The sequence below is a fragment of the Ornithodoros turicata genome, chromosome 2 (assembly GCF_037126465.1).
Source record: "Ornithodoros turicata isolate Travis chromosome 2, ASM3712646v1, whole genome shotgun sequence".
NCBI classification, from domain to species: Eukaryota; Metazoa; Arthropoda; class Arachnida; order Ixodida; family Argasidae; genus Ornithodoros; species Ornithodoros turicata.
The window spans coordinates 39,760,542-39,776,964 of NC_088202.1; the positions used below are offsets into that span (position 1 = coordinate 39,760,542).

At 46.3% G+C, this 16,423-nt stretch overlaps 1 protein-coding gene and 1 long non-coding RNA gene across 2 annotated transcripts in view; both read left to right on the top strand.

The window, feature by feature from the left end:
- The first annotated feature begins 4,931 nt into the window (after positions 1-4,931).
- On the top strand, positions 4,932-7,176 carry LOC135383380 (uncharacterized). The gene is made up of 4 exons (XR_010419840.1): positions 4,932-5,471; positions 5,610-5,704; positions 5,774-5,945; positions 6,939-7,176. It is a non-coding gene; the product is annotated as an uncharacterized LOC135383380 (long non-coding RNA).
- Positions 7,177-13,940: 6,764 nt separating this feature from the next.
- Positions 13,941-16,423, top strand: part of LOC135385307 (glycerophosphocholine cholinephosphodiesterase ENPP6-like) — a 32,318-nt gene continuing 29,835 nt past the window's right edge. Inside the window, exon 1 of the mRNA XM_064614538.1 lies at positions 13,941-14,365. Coding sequence (XP_064470608.1) covers positions 14,086-14,365 — 280 coding nt within the window. The 5' untranslated portion in view covers positions 13,941-14,085. The remainder of the gene's footprint in view (positions 14,366-16,423) is intronic.

Here is a 16,423-nt window from a genome sequence, read left to right on the forward strand (position 1 = left end):
GCGAAATAGATTTTGTGAGTAGTTCTTTTATGGTGAGCAATTCGAGCAGCCTGGTCCGCCTTCTCATTTCCACTGATACCGCAGTGCCCTAGGATCCACTGGATGATGATGTTGTGACCCTTTGTTTCGGCAGAGTTGTATGCTGCGATAACACTGTATACGACCGGTGCAAGCGAGGATGTCGTCGAACCTTGCATTACTTTGAGGCCAAATTTTGAATAAGAGAAAATAACACATGAAGTCGGGGTTTCTTTTGACGCTATGTGTAGGAGAGCTGCCTCGATGGCGTAGAGCTCTGCCGCAGTTGATGACGTCCTGTGAGACACGTATCGCACGGTGCTCTCCCGATGACGCAATGACGAACGCGCATGTCGACGACTCTTGCGATGTGGACGCATCTGTAAATATCTGCTGGAGTTCGGGGTACTGAGCAACCACATCCCGTGCGAGCTGTATTAGAACAGGCCCTGAAGTATCCTTCTTTGACTTGAGGCCTGGCACCTCTGGTGACACTGGAGGGAGTTTCAGCGTCCAGGAGGAGAGCTGCAGGCAGAGGCTTGAACAGAGGTATTTCTTGGAAGTAGGGCACCAGAGTTTGGATAATGCTCGACCTTGTTCGCGTACGAATCCAGCGGGCCAACGGGTGCTTGACATGTCGAGACACCAAACGGGCATAATGCCTAAGCGATTCAAGATCCACCGTTGGACTGCGGTGATCCGTCGCTTGACAGGCATGAGATGGGGCACTGACACGAGCTCTCTGTTGGCCGTTCACAGGGCTTGGGTTCGAGGGTCCCTCGCGTATAGTTTGCCTGTGCTTAATGGCCTGCCGACGTCTTCAGATCATAGGTTGCAGTGCCTCCTGGCGCGAAGCCTTCGTGTGTGCCTTGGCGTCCTCCGAGCAGGAGAGACCCGAGCAGTTATTGCTGAAGCGAAGGACACCCCGCTGGACGCTATGGTGAGACCTGCCGTCTTTTCCTCCGCCTTTTATCCTATCATCGGCGGCACCCGCTCGTATCGAAGATCTTGAGGCTCAAGCATTGCAAGGTCCGCCCGGTGATGGCTCAGCTGAAGCCTAGTGTTCCGCGTTTCGTGGTGAAGACAGTGGCTCCCAGTGCCCCCTCCATGGTCTCTGTCAAGCACCGTCACCCGCCTAACTGTTCCTGGCCTACATGGAAGGAAAAGGGATACAGCCCCGTGTGTCGCCAAGCAGCTTACCCTGGGCATGATGAATGCCAAGTACACGGCGTCAACGTCGGTTTTCCCTGACGGGTCATCTACTCGGGTTGGCTCGTCCTCGGCATTTGTCATTCCATCTCAGTCAGCCTCCTGTGGTCACCGTCTTTCTCACAGAACATCGTCTACGTGTGCCGAACTCTAGGCCATTCTCTTTACTATGCAAAAATATCAGCCAGTTCAGCTCAGTCGTCGTCTTTACAGACTCAAGACCAGCGCTCCAGTGTGTGGCCAACTTGGGGGATACGTGGGTTCCTCGGTCCTGTTGTCTTTGACATCCTGCGGTCATTGCAAGGCACACTGTCGCATTGCAGTGGATCCCCGGACATGTCGGCATCAGCTGCAATGAAGAAGCAGACAGAGCCGCTTTGAAGGCCCATCAGCACGCAGCTTTTTTCCCGATGACGTCGTCGGACGACCGAAGATACCTCCTTTCTACACTCACCGGCCCCAAGATGCAGGCTCAGTGACAACACGACATAGCTCACTCCCTTCTCTCGGATGTAGACCCCACGCTTTCTCTCGTACTTCCTGCGCGACTACCGCGCCCCTTTACTGCTCTCTTCCACCGCATGAGGCTCAACGTTGCCTTTACACTTTACTTTCAACACCGTCTCAGCTCCACCTCGTCTTCCCTCTGCCCCACATGTGGGGTACACGGCGACCTCTGCCACGTCATCCTGGCTTGTGGGCAATATCATCACGAGCGTGCACTAATGGAAGCCTCTATGCAACGTATTGACAAGCGTCCGTTCAACCTCGCGAAGATCCTCGGACCGTGGTCGAACGCTTCCCACCAGATGCAAGGCCTTCGTCTTCTTGCGGAGTACTTGTGCTCCACCGGTCTAGTGACGGCTCTCTGAAAGCCCCCATCATCATCCCCTCATCCTTTCCCAACATGCAATAGGGCAGTGTACTGCCTCAGCGGCGGTGAATCGCCCACCTCATCATCATCCAATGTATGTGCGTGTCCCACGTCCACCACCGTTGAGTCACCGGGGAGCGGGCTCACCGGGCACTTGCTCACCAATTCAAAGCTGAGACCGGACATTTGTTCACGCCGACCCATTTTGCCATGAGCCCATCCTGACAGTTTCATAATTTATTACAGATGGGACGAATCATATATGTTGCGAATACTAACACAAGGAAGGTTCTGCGAATCCACGAATCTTACGAACCCTTTCTTTAAGAAGAGTTTAAAAAGCCAAGGAAAAAAAAACTTCTGCTGAAAAGTGTTTTAAAGCAGAATATGATACTTTTGTCTCCTTTTAGACGTAATTTATTTAACATCCCCCTTGTTCATCGACGACAAGAAATACATAAATTCCGGAATCTGAATTATTTCCATAAAGCTAAAGCAACAATCAAAAGCTAAAGCATATTACTTTTAAACTTGTACTGTAACAGTTCCTGCCTGAACTCTTTCAGTCCAGAGCAATGTAAACAAAGAAACAAGAAAACACCCGTCGGTCAATTGGACTTTCGGCGGACTCTGGAGGCGCCAATTTGGAAAAGAAACAAACAGACGTGGTTGTTGGATTCGAAAGATTCGATTCGCCGTTTTGGGTACTGGGATTCGGATTCCCGAATCTCAAATCCCTGCCTAGGATTCGCGGATTCGGTTGGCACATCCCTATAATTTACTTTCAGTTTTCCCACTGTGTGAAACAGTGAATTATAATAAGCATTGTATTTTTCCAATCACAATCGTCTGTAAGTTCGGCTTTGTGGCCAGGTTATGATTTACGATGCAAAGAAATTATGCCGAATTCCTAACGCAATAACTCGGTGAGCAATAAACCGATAGCAACCAACCGCCCAAGATCCACGTAGCTTACGCGTGTAAGACGACGAGACGGACGCAATCTCTGGGTGTGGCGGGTGCGTGCGGGAGAGGGAGAGAGAGAGAGATTATGGGTTTAATGGCACAAAGGCAACAAAGGCCATAGAGCGCCAAAACTACGGTGAGTATGGGAGAGGGGTACGCATGCCTTGCGGGCAGTCTGTCTCACGAATGAGTCGATCGAAACGAAGGAAACGGCCATAAGAATGGCTCTCGGAAGGAGCCCCGATGTCCATCGAAACGAAGGAAACGGCCATAAGAAGGGCCCTCGGAAGGAGCCCCGATGTCCAGCATCGAGCGCTCCAGAGAACTACAGGAGCGCCGAAGGAGATTAGCAGCGGAGGCAGATTCGATTAGGGTGCGCACCGCGAGCCCTAACCCTCTACCAGCGGGGTAACTTCCGACTTGTGAGAGTGTGAAAGTGACCGACAAAGACGATGGAGTGCGATTGATCCAGATTGGGGGGGGGGGGGGGGGGCTCAGCACCGTGGAAGAGCCAGAGCCCGCCAGAGAACCCAAGGCGCAGCGGCGATGGGAAGCGACATGCGCCGCCTTCGCAGTATCGTTCGAGGTGAACGAGTTTGGCCACGCGTACCCGTTTCTTTCAATAAAGTCCCGCAAAAGGAATCTCAGATCGTGACATGTGCGTGTAAAACACCACGGCTCGGACACGACTGAACCCGGGTGGAGATATTGGCTTCCATAACGCAAGATATAACAATCTTAGATGCTGTCGGTCGTTTTGGCCACGGGACTGCAGATTCGAAGGCGGCAACTACCCAGCCTATTCTCCGGATTTTGCCCCCAGTGACTTCTTTCTGTTTTGACATTGAAGAAGCACCGTCAAGGACAGCGATTTATTGATGATTATGATTCAGAGAGACAGTTTAGCATTATTTACAGGGGCGCGAGAAAAGTTCCCTTCCTTTAGGATAAATTGAAAAGCGATGCGCGAAGTGAATTGATGTTCAGGACCTACGCTTAGAACTTGTATAGGAGGTGGTGTTCCTCTACATAAGTCCTGACCGGCGATGATGGAATGTCCCAGTGGGCAGATTGTCGTGGCCTCACGCTAGGACGGTGTCGGAAGAACTGGCTGCCAGACGCAGTGGTGCGCGGCAGCAGAGGCACGTCGTCGTCGTCGTCCACGGGCCGCCACATCACTCCTCCCTCAGACGGGCGGGTCCCAGTGATGAGATATGAATGCTGAGTGCTTGACTGCTTGAGTGGTAGCTGATTGTGTTGAGTGTTTGCTGAGTGCCGGCAGCTTACTGTGGTCTCCCTGCGGGTCCCCGGTGGAACAGTGGTCCCGGCGCGCCTTGCCTGCTATAGAGTGGTTCGCTGGTGGTTTGCCGAAAAATTTAGGATGGTGAATGACCGAATTACACCGAACACGGTGTTCACGTTCGGGTCACCAAATGCAGAGGAGGTGGTGTTCCTCTAAGTCCTGACCGGCGATGATGGAATGTCCCAGCGGGCAGATGGTCGTGGCCTCACGCTAGGACGGTGCAGGTACAACTGACTGCCAGGCGCAGTGGCGCGCGGCAGCAGAGGCACGTCGTCGTTGTCGTCCACGGGCCGCCACAAACTTATTGAACACCCTTCCTATACCCTAGAATTCAGGGCGGGGAATAGCAACGTGGAAGCAGATGCTTTAAAGGTCAGATATGCCGATTTTGAAGTGCCGCAGAACTGAGCGATACTCGCGCTGCGTGTTCATTACCGAACACTGAATATGTGTGCGAAATATCTTGCTCCAACTGTTAGCAGTTGTTTAGAAAACAGTTTTTTTAGTTCCCACGCCCGGCCGTCAGACCGTCGGCAAACCCTGCGCACGGGCGCACCGACGTCACTGCTCTCGGTTTATCTGTCTTTGGCTTGGCATGGACTCTTGGCTTGGCTGCTTGGCTTCTTTCGTTTCCTCCTCTGTGCATCGTACATAAGCGAACAGCTGTTATGTTGTTGCTAAGCCGGAAACAAAGCATGTGAATGTTTTTTTTTTTTTGGCACAGCGTCGTTTGGAAAGTGCACTTCCTTGTTCTGACCTTGCCTTTTATGGGCTGGAGCGATATGATTCGTAAATATGCCACGGCGAAGTTGTCGAAGATGCGAGAGTGCTACGCTGTTAGAACAATTCATCGGTGCATTCAAGTGTTACCTATTATAAGCTGCCAAAAGACCAAGCAGTGCGAAGCTCTTGGCTGACAGTGGTGCCTGCTAATTTCCACTGCAAGGATTTCGTCCACGAATGTTATCATAGGTTACGCGCGACTCCAGAGGCAATTTGGAATCTTGGCACGAAATCGTCTGATGAAAATCCGAGGTGCCCGACGCATAACATTTTGAACGTGCCACGGAGGATCAAGGCAAAAAACGAGAGCAAAAAATGGTAAGTCGAGGTTCAGATATAAAAAAATAGCAAGCTTAATGAATCGATTGTGCAGCTGTCCCACTGCGCTTACTCTGATATAACCACGATTAACAACACAATAGTACTATTGATAATCTAACTTCTGAATTATCACAGGTGCACGCTGAAGGCGGAAATGAAGCATGATCTGGCTTGCATCTGGTCATGAAGAAATTGCTGACACGTTAGTTGCAATCCACCTCCACCAACAGGTATGACAATGTGATGTTATAATTTGAGTATTCATCTATGTTCAACTTTTCATGTGCATTCGCATGCAGACATTTTGACACCACTTTTAAATCTGCCCTCAAAGTTACAACCTGTGCTTCGAGGGTGGAAAACAAAGATCGCCATTCCGATTAGCTGCTATCTCCCAGTTCAAGCACTTTTGTGTCTGGACACTGGTTCCTGTGGATGGGGTGTTACAAGCTTTACTGTCTGATATAGAAGGTACGTTACATTAGTTCAGTTAATTTGTCTTTTGCACATTTTTGTTACTGTTAGCTGGATTACTGTTGGACATACAATCCTTTGGCACACCGAAGCTGATGTCGCCTCTGATAACATTTTAGAATTTTCAGTGTCATCAACGTCCATTGAGGAAGGTGCCTTTACTATCTGTGAATCTTCATCTGAAGAATAGCCCAGAATTCATGTTAGCATCGTCTACTCTTATTAATTCACTGTCTGTTTTCTGAGAGCTAAGAAAAATGGAAACTATTTATTTGTCACAACTTCACACTGGATACTGGTGTGGTACTGGCTTGTCATGTAAGCTAAAATACCTGGATTCTACAATAATTGTGTTCAACTTGGTGCATTACCGTGGGCAATGCCACATTCACTACATTTTTAGTGGTTCCGGTGCACAAATACTGTGTGCATACTGCATACATACATACTGTTCGATAGGCAAAAATACCTGAGCAGTGCTGTGTAGTCTTTTTACCCAAAGTCCATACTCTTACTGCAAAGTCACAGTACGTAGAACAGCAATGTGCAGGTATGCTGCGATAGAGATTCACAACAGAAAGAAGACTGTTGAGAGCATCTAAATTTTAATGAGACGAGACTTTCGTGCACAAGGCTGCTCTTGTTAATGTCTAACATGAAGTTACAAAATCCCAGAATATATAAAACATGTTGTAATGTAGAGAGCGAGGGGTGGTACAGACATAAAGATAATTATATAATCATATATAATAAAATAAAAAGGGGGTACAACTGCCCCCTCAACTCAACTCGACAACTCAATAACTCTACTTATTCTCTGCCTTACAACATGTCATATATTCTGGAATTTTGTAACTTGATGTTAGACATCAAGAAGTACAGCCTTCTGTGCAAAAGTATTCTTTCTGTTGTGCACAATCATTATGCAGTAAATGCGACTATCCATTTCTTGTCATTAAATGCTTTTCCTTTCTTTCTTTTTTTCTGCAGTGATGAGCATCCATAAGGACACATGCCAGAAAGGGAGTCTCTTTGGGATGACAAACCCTCATCACCTCATGAGGATACAATGGTTGACGAATGGTTCTCAAGCACATCGAAACTTCAAACAAATAATTCATGAAAAAGCCAGTCAGTGCTAGCACCAGGAATTGAACGTGGGCCATCCTGCTACCAGTCAGAGATGTTCAGTGGTGTAGCCACGGCGGGGCTAGGGGGGGCTCGAGCCCCCCCCTACCTGCCACGGACCGACCCACACAAATCGTGCAAATCCGAGAACATACCGTATTTTCACGCGTATTAGCCGCACCGCAGATAAGCCGCAGGACTCGTTTTTAGATACATTTTGAAAATGTTTCTGCAGATAAGCCGCACTCGCAGATAAGCCGCGGGTAATACGACGCGACTGCTTTGTGCGCTAAACCAGTGATGCACATACAAAATCAACAGAGACGCTCAACGCTCGTCAGCGCCGTACTCCCTGCCAGCTGCCCTGTTCCCGCACTTGTCCGCGAAGTCGACGACTGTTAGTTTGAAGCCGCTGTCGTGGCTATGCCTCAGCGTTGGAGCCATGCCTCACCTCTAACTGCCGTGCCCGTGTCCACGAATGCTGCTGCTCTCGTCAAATGAGAACTGGCGCTAAGCTGACCACGTTTTATCCCGATGACAGGTGTATTGAACCCTTCCTATGGGTCTGCCGACAAAGGAGACCATGGGGAAGGCCATAAACCCTGTCCACATTCCGGTGTCGGCATGATGTATATAAGGAGGTCAGTTCTAGTGTTCTACTAAGATCGGATTGTGCCCTTGTTGCGTGTTTTTCGTGGATTGACGGGTTAGTCCACTCGAATGTGGAGTGGACCCGCCCCTGTTCGGTATTGTTCGTGCACTGGCAGGGCGGTCCTGTTCCGAAAAACACGAGGCACTGTCGGCCCTTTCGTTTAACCCGCGGTATGGGGAAAGTACCAGGGAAAAATAGTCACCAGATAACCAGCACCCACGGATAAGCCGCAGAGCGTCCGCGAAAAAAATAAATCTCGCATAAGCCGCGGCTAATACGCGTGAAAATACGGTAATATATGGGGGGGGGGGGACCAGTGTCCCTATCGCGAAAGTTCTTGCAGTTTTTGGCGTCTATCTAAGAAGCATTCTTGAATGGTTTTCAAAGTATGAGCTTTTCAAAATACTTCCAATCTCGTGACACCACTTCATTGGTCATGACAGCCTATACATGTAATCGTACTGTGAACGTCTAAATCAACTATTTCGTTCCCTTTTTTAATCCTCAGTTTGAAGTGTGCACAAGTATGTGTGTGTTGTCGACACAGGATCAGCGAGGGGGGGGGGGAGTTTTCGTATCGAGCCCCCCCCTACCTTTGAGGTCGGGCTATGCCACTGGAGATGTTACATTTCAGGCGCTCATTGACTTTTGGTGAATTACTTGTTGACTTTGTCCCAAGGTGGAGCTCACTACAGCTCATTTGCTATCTGTTAATGTTGTGGCGTGTGTTGCGTTTTTCTCTTTGTGTGTTCCAGACTCAGAACGGTTAATTTGGATCAGGTCAGGTACGTTTCATTTAGACATGGCAAACATAAAGTGGTGTTTCTCAACACAACTTAGCAGTGGTCTTCATGCAATACTGCTACGGCCATTAAGCGTGAATAGAAACCTAGCCAGAGCAGCTGATACACAGAGAGAACATAGCCCGTGTGTGTTTGTCTTTTCCACCGCAGCCCTTGGGTTTCCTCCCTGATGGCTACACATGTCAGGGATAGGTTTCAGAACCGGTAGTTCCCGCCAAGTGTGAATTGCTTTTCAGGGGATCATCACGCTGGCAGATGAAACATATGGTTGAAATTATTTGCAGGACAGGAATTGCGCAGCTTCACACAAATACTACTACTACGACGTAAGAGTGGTTTAAAATCTATATTTTTTGTGTTCCTGACATTATCGCACAAGATGTAGTATCCACTATGATCCTTTATGTGGGGGGTATGTACGGTGCAATCAACAGATGCTATTTACAAATCTGTGTTTTCTACTGTGTTGAAATTGGGTAGTTTGTATCTGAGAGCCATAGTGAAACACAGGCTCTCGAGAAACATGGCAACACAGCAGGGGCTCTGGATGCTGCCTAAATTTCCAGAACACACAGCTCAAGGCAGCGGTTAAATAACAAGTGCTTAGAGAAATCCAAGATAGTTGCATCCGTAAGCAGTCCGCTGTTGGATTTGCTTCTGTCAGAGATACGTTATCTCAAAGGGAATGCACGGACACACTCAGAATGATACTAGGGCTGCGTGTGAAATAGAATGAGGAGAGGGGAAGATATATAACCCTTTTTCTTGTCTGTTATTCTATTGGTTAAATTGTCATTTTCTTAGCAGCATATGTGTATATTCCAGAGTCTGCTAATAAATATATCAGTTTAGAGCTAGCAGTCGCATTGTAGATGTCTCATACTGCCCTTGGTTGCTTGTGATTCACTATGGCCATGCTTGCTAATGCAAAAACAGAAAAGAAAAAAAGACAATAGAAAAACACGAAAAGAGCGACCTAAAAAGCTGCCTGTTCTAGAGCTGACATGGAGGCAATGCAATGAGGTAACATGTTCCATTAATGAACTGTGCATAGTAGTACATATCACAACGGCAACCGATTATTAAGATTTTTCTTGAAGTACTTTTTTTTTTTTTTTAGCTTTGTTTGCACAGTCTATTATTGGAGCTTTATGTGATTCCCCTCTTGAGATACTTTAAGATTGCTGATGCTGTGCAGTTTGTTAATTTTGAAACTGTACTGTGCTGAGGTACAAAAACAGAATTGTCATATCTGCATTTGAGCACATAGGAATAATTTGCAAGTACTTTACTTGTTGACATTAATATTTGCACCAGGTCACAACATTGTTGATTTATGGAAAATGTAAATAAATATATTTATTTGCTTGCCAAACAATGCGCAAATGTCTTCTTTTCTAGTGAGATATTCCCTGTTCACCAGACATAAATGTGGAAAAGTTAAAGGGGCACAATGATGGTAGAGTCTAGCGTTGCTTTTTGCCACTTCATATATATGCACTGTTATTCGTGTGCACATGTAGGAATAGGAAGGTAGAGGATGCGCATAAAAAATTTCGTATGCAGCCACACATATGGTTCAGAAGATTAATTAGATGATGTCCAAGCATATATAATTGTGCTTCATGTGCAATGGGTATGCTAACGGATTGCTTCCATGAAGCCTTTTTATTTATTTTTTATAAATTATTTTTATAAATGTTATTTTTTATTTCATATTACATATTGTATACTTATATTTTTATAAATTAAAAACTCAAGTTACACTGCCCTTTTTAAATGGTTTGGTAACGTGTCTCTCACTGTAAAGGTAAGAGGCCATTGAGAATGCTGCAGACAAGGTTGCAACTTACATATTGCTTATCACGTCCTACATACAAAGTGATTTGTACAATAATTCCTGAGCACGGAATTAATCCCGAGGCTGGCCAGTGATGTCACCCACGACGACAAGTCACATAATTGCCTTTAGTACTTTTACACCCCATGGGCTGAGTTGTGAATTGAAAGCGCACTCTACAGAAGGATAAGGTGCACCTGATTTCTAGGATCTATGCTATGCCCTAACTCTTCAGGCACCACATTTCTAAGTGGCAATATGTGCTCTGGTACTTCTTTTGCGTCTGCATAGTGTGCAACCACATGGCTACTGGAGCTTTCGTGTGCATGTTTTTGTGCGACGGTGTTCATTACAAACAATATCCAGATGTTAGACATAAAATGCAGTAGTTTGTAGCGTACCACACAACGCAGCGTGACATGGGAGTGCGTGATTCAAAGAAAGCTTCTGGAAAATGCACAGAAACTCACAAAAAGTTTAAAATGTGATTTGTATTTCATTTTACGTCTTTCGTCGTTACATACCGTCGTCGACGCTGTTGCACATTGATAAATCGTACGTAAAACTTGTCCCATAGCAGTATGCGGTTTCTCAAATACATAGCACAATTTTCCTGCAGTAATAAAACGCTGTCGGCATTTTCTTGCTGACACGGCTGTCGAAACGTCAGCCTCTACAATGGGCAAGTGCTGTAAAGGGGCTAACGCAGACGCGACTTGATACAAATTGTACGTGCTCACAAAACACAAACGACGAATTCCAGTCACAACATCGCACAGAGGTTGGTTCGCGAATGAGTTCGCAGCTGCTGCACTGTTTACTTATCGCGGAACGGTGGAACCCGGCTGTCCGCCATCTTCAAGCACAGATACGTGAAGCCGCGAGAAGCCGTAGCTGAAATCCACTGACAAGTACGAAGGCGCGTACACGTCACAATGCCCGTTCGGGCGCATTTACGTCATAAAAATGGCTGCGCCCATGTGTGTTTCGGAATGAATTACCTATTTTTTTGACATGGTACTGTACCGAACTGAGAGAATGAAGGTGTATTTTGGGGACAGCTGGATGTGGGCTTTCAGAATATCACAACCGTTTCGACTATTTGGGATATCGGCATAGCTGACCTTTAAGTCCTATGCCTAGCATGCCTGTCTCCAGAAAGACAAACCGAAGGCAACTGTGAGGATGCCCAGGAATGCAGTTTATTGACTGGACATCTGAAAGGCGGGGTACTCTCAGCGAAACAGCTCCTACACTAGCTCTTACGCACCGCCATTTGTGGCCTTCATACGGAAGAAAGAAAGAACATACTACAGTCATTAGATAATCTATTCTCAATTTAGGCCAATCATTCCCGAAGCGACGCGAGGCATCTTGCGCTAAACAACACATAAGACGCATCATAGAGGTGTCTGCTATGAAAGATCAAGCTGTTCCCTCGTTTTGGTATCCAAGGCTTGAAGATCAGAGCGACAAATCGCAAAGGCACGTCAGACTTTTGCAAAAGTTATCCCATGCCTCCGACGAAACTTCGAGCGAGCTGTCCGGTCTGGTCTGGTCTTCACTGTGGACTTCGATAGACTGATTAGGGGTCGTCTTTTATGTAACATTCCCCAGGGTTTGTGGAGATATACACAAAGGACAAACACAAAAGAACTCCACCATATCTGTCCTGTCCGTGGTGGTTACAGGACCTTACACTCCTACGCACGCTTGCTTGCATTTTGTTTCTTTGTTCTACAATCAATAAAAAATTGTAGAAAAAAATTATCAAAATGTTTGTGGTAAGGAGATGGATGTCAATTCAGATGAAGACTTCTTCGAACTGCTGCTTCGATACATTAAGCTCTGTGCACTATGTTTGGATCATTTGACCTTCCAAGGACATTGCTGGCAGACGACGGTCCGCATTCGTCCAGCGAAGGTTCCCATGACTTCACGTTTCGCAACAGCATTCAACACCTTCGTATTACTTTTTGCCACCCATGGTCTAACGGGCCTTAGTCCTTGCCATAGTCTTGCATTAGTCTAACGGGTTTGCGGAAGGAGCTGTACGTAGGCATACAAACATGACATAACGCACTCTAGTTCTATCGTTCTCCGCTGAAATACGGTGGGCAGAAATATCCGCCTTCGCGCGGACGTCTGCATACGAGAGAAAAGGCGCCGCATCTCTCCATTGAGGCTGACCAGGGGACTCAGCGACTTACACCTTTCCGATCGTCCACCACGCCCGTTGGGCAATAAGACACTATGCACTAGACGGTGAGCAGAAGCCAGCAGTAGACTTGAGGGTCTAGGATGGCCATACACCCGAAATCCGTCACCCGATATGTACCGCGCACCTGTGTGAAGCCGTAGTATACCAGATAAGATAGGCATAATTGCCGCATCCGGCTTCTGCTGGGATGATGCCTTCCCTCTCCCCATTTCAAGAACTTTCACTTTTTCTACTATCCCTGGGTGGACAGGGTTTTAGCAACGTCCTTTCGTCGGTCTGAGAGCGAGGGCGCGCAAAAAGTGGGTAAGCGCTTTGCTGTAAGCGCTCCGAAATGCACGATGTTCGGCTATTTTTCAGATAGGATAGCCCCTCAATATTCGTGTCAACTATCATGAAGTTGATTAAATTCATCACGCACTTCACATTGGTGGGGTAAAAAGCGACATTTACTCTGCAAATTTCCCAGTCCAGCTCGTGAAAACTGACAAATAAAACTTAAGTTAGATGACATCCACATCAGGAGGTGGCAAAAACCACGTGCCTCTAAGTGGCGTAGTCTTTCTTTCTTTTTTTGCAAATTATAACTTAATAGTACGTTTCCTTGGGCACCCTGTATATTCAATACACATAACAATATTTGACTCCAGAGCACGCTGCTTCTGTAATAATGCTTTTTTTTTAAATGCGCTTTAAAAAGCTCGCCAGGCAGAACGCGACAACAGACAGAGAATGATCCTTCAGATGAGCAGACAGTTGCGACATGAAGAGAGGGTGCGAAGGCGTCCCTCTCGCTGTGCCACATTTTCGGTCTCCAATAGCTTGCGAACGTGGGATCGCGTCGTCATGGGACTTTGCGTGGTGTATTCAGGAAAAAAATTTCCACCTCATCATGACTCCCCCAAAAGTGGAATAATCGTTTTGCAACCCTTAAATTTCGAATAGTTACTGTATTTGCGACCCGCCACAATGTCAGTTGGTTTCACGCATCTCGATTCATGTAAGGCGACAAATTGGCATGATCGTACTCGATCGCAGTTCGAAAGTGAGTGCTGCTTACACAAACAATGAAACACGGCAAAGCACCACCCGAATTGAAAATGTGAATAGCTGACATCCATCATGCTAGGGCTCAAGTTTGTGACCATGTTTAAAGCGGGAAAACTCGCACTACTGCATATTGCTTTAATGCATGAACACAGCCACTGAGATGCATCAAAAGGAAAGAACAAATATTGCATATCGAGTCGAGACTTCCTCTTTACTTCGAGCCAACTTCCTAATGCAATCAACCTTGGCCTCAACTCCGTTTTAAACTCACTTCCATCTCGTTCGCCACAGCCCGAATATTCTCCCTCGTTGAGTGCTTGTTAGAAGCCACGGCTCCGCCTTGGTTTCACCCTCTCCCCGTACCTCGGTGCCGACGGAATCAAGTGTTCGTCCATCTGGTACTCATGCTCTTGTTGTTGTGACTGTACGCGCAGCTGTATCACTACATGGCACGCAACATGACTGGAGCGGAAGCTCGCACAAGAGCGATGGCACGTACCGTGGTGGTGTTGTGGATTTGCTGTGTCGTGTGCTGTGCCGCGAACGATGTCACAGATGAGAGACAGAAGGTCATTTTAGTGCTTGTAGATGGTTGTCGCTGGGACTACTTGGAGGAACCTGGATTGCTTGGATTCCGCACTCTGGCTGAGAATGGTGTGAAAGCCGAATACGTACTGCCTGTCATGCCGAGCAGTTCCTACCCCAATTGGTACTCCATCGTCACAGGTTGGTTTTCTGAGGTTGACTTTCGTAATTGTAGTTAAGGGCTTTTAAAATCATAGTTGAAATCAGGAGCGGTAGTCATTCATTCACCTCATTGTGTCTTAAGTGTATTGATTCGGAAGATTCAGTAATTTAAGCCAACAACAACCACAGGTAAATGGTGACTACGGCAAGGGGTTGATTCATCGCTGGGGAGCAGCAGGGACGGGCAGTATTTAAATGCATTTTAGTTAAAATACTATGTAAAATATAAGTACATGCATCATATTTTGTATTTAAATACAGACTTGAAAAATGTATTTTTAATTACATTTAAATACATTTTTGGGGTAGTAAATACTTTAGAAATAACCAAAAGTACAGAGTATACTGACTCATATCTCAAAGTTGCCCTGCATTTGACCTTTCGGGAAAAAGTACGGTTTGGGCCGCAGATTGCAGTGCTTACGCTACCATGCGCACGCGGCAAGTCATTTAGATGCCGAGTTTCTCATTGTTGTTGCAGACAATGGTCGCGTCTACCCGATCGCCGTGTTGTACGAAGCATCTTCGTCAAATTTATTACAAGCCTTTGTTAATCGGCACCTGTGGAGAGTCTGTTCTCCATTGAGAATCTGATTGTACGGCCGAACAGAAAGTGCCTAAAACGTCCAGTCTTCGAGAAACTTCTAATATTAAAGTTGACGCGATGATCTAACAAATTAATGCTATTATTTGTTGCTGATTTGTTTTTATGATCATCGCTATTTCTGCAGTTCCAGGTGACATCTTCCTCACAGTTTTTAATGGTATTAGTTACGGTATTTAAATACTCTATTTATATCTTGTATTTAAATACTCATATTGAACAGTATTTATGAAGAGCATTTAAATACCTCTTTCAACGACGTATTTTGTATGTATATTGAAATACTCAAAAAATGTATTTATGCCCATCCCTGGGGAGCAGTACCCAAGCCCGTTACATGTGTAACATTAGATGATATGAGATATGAAGACCAAGTGAAATGAGCAATGTACAAGTCGTCCACAATTGAGGTGCCCTGGGTTCGCTGTTCTGTACATAACAGAAGAAGGATTAAGTGATATAATAAAAGAAAAACAACAGTGTAAAGGAACACCCAGTGTCATTGCAAAAATAACGAATACACAGGAGCGCCTGGAGCAAACCGGTACCTACCAGAAATTCCATAAACATTCGGAGATGTCGACGGTGTTGCGAACGGTTCTGACAGGGCCCTATAATTGCAACCAGGTTGAATGGCTTCCCGCAGACAGTACTACTCGACTGAACGCTGTGTAGCCTCCTCTTCGTTTCGTGGAGCTCACATTCTATGTTCAATATTCGCCACGCTGCCACAGTTGGAGCATAAGCTTGTATCAAGTAGTATCTCATCCTGTACTTGGAGTAACTTACGCCAAAGCATTGAAACTCTCCACGTTTTTTCTTGTGTCCATGAGGTCACGAGTAACGCCTCAGTTTGGCACCGGGGCAAGCAGGCCCAATCTTTATATCAATTGATTAGGATTTTATTTATTGATATAACCTATTTACGTTACAGGTAACGGGCAGAACAACGTATTTCGTTGAATGACTGAACGATTCCAGGCATTTTATGAAATGCCGGGTTTGGCCAGGCATTCAACGAAATGGCTAAAAAAAGCCACGCATTTCGTTAAATGCCCGTTCGCGGCGGGCGTCTTGCAAAATGCTTCTGAAGTGCTATGTACAACGAACGAGGTGCAAAGAGTGAATGAGTAAAAAGAAGAAAAACATGGAGAAATTGGCACCACCAACGTGCAAGCTGGAACGCAAAGGAACGGATCATATCGACTTGTTTTCCAACGAGTGATGTGCGCAAAGCGAAAAAAAGGAAAAAGAAAACATCTCATCACCACCCCGTGTATGTGTGTGCGCTTTTACTCGATGAACATACCCAACCAGCACAATGTACTGAAAGTCGAGTGGGAGTCGAATAGGGGTGGGCGGTATGTGTCCTATCAATGTTCTTTAGTTTTACGAATCTGTTCAAGGCCTCCCACCTACACGCCCATCCCTAT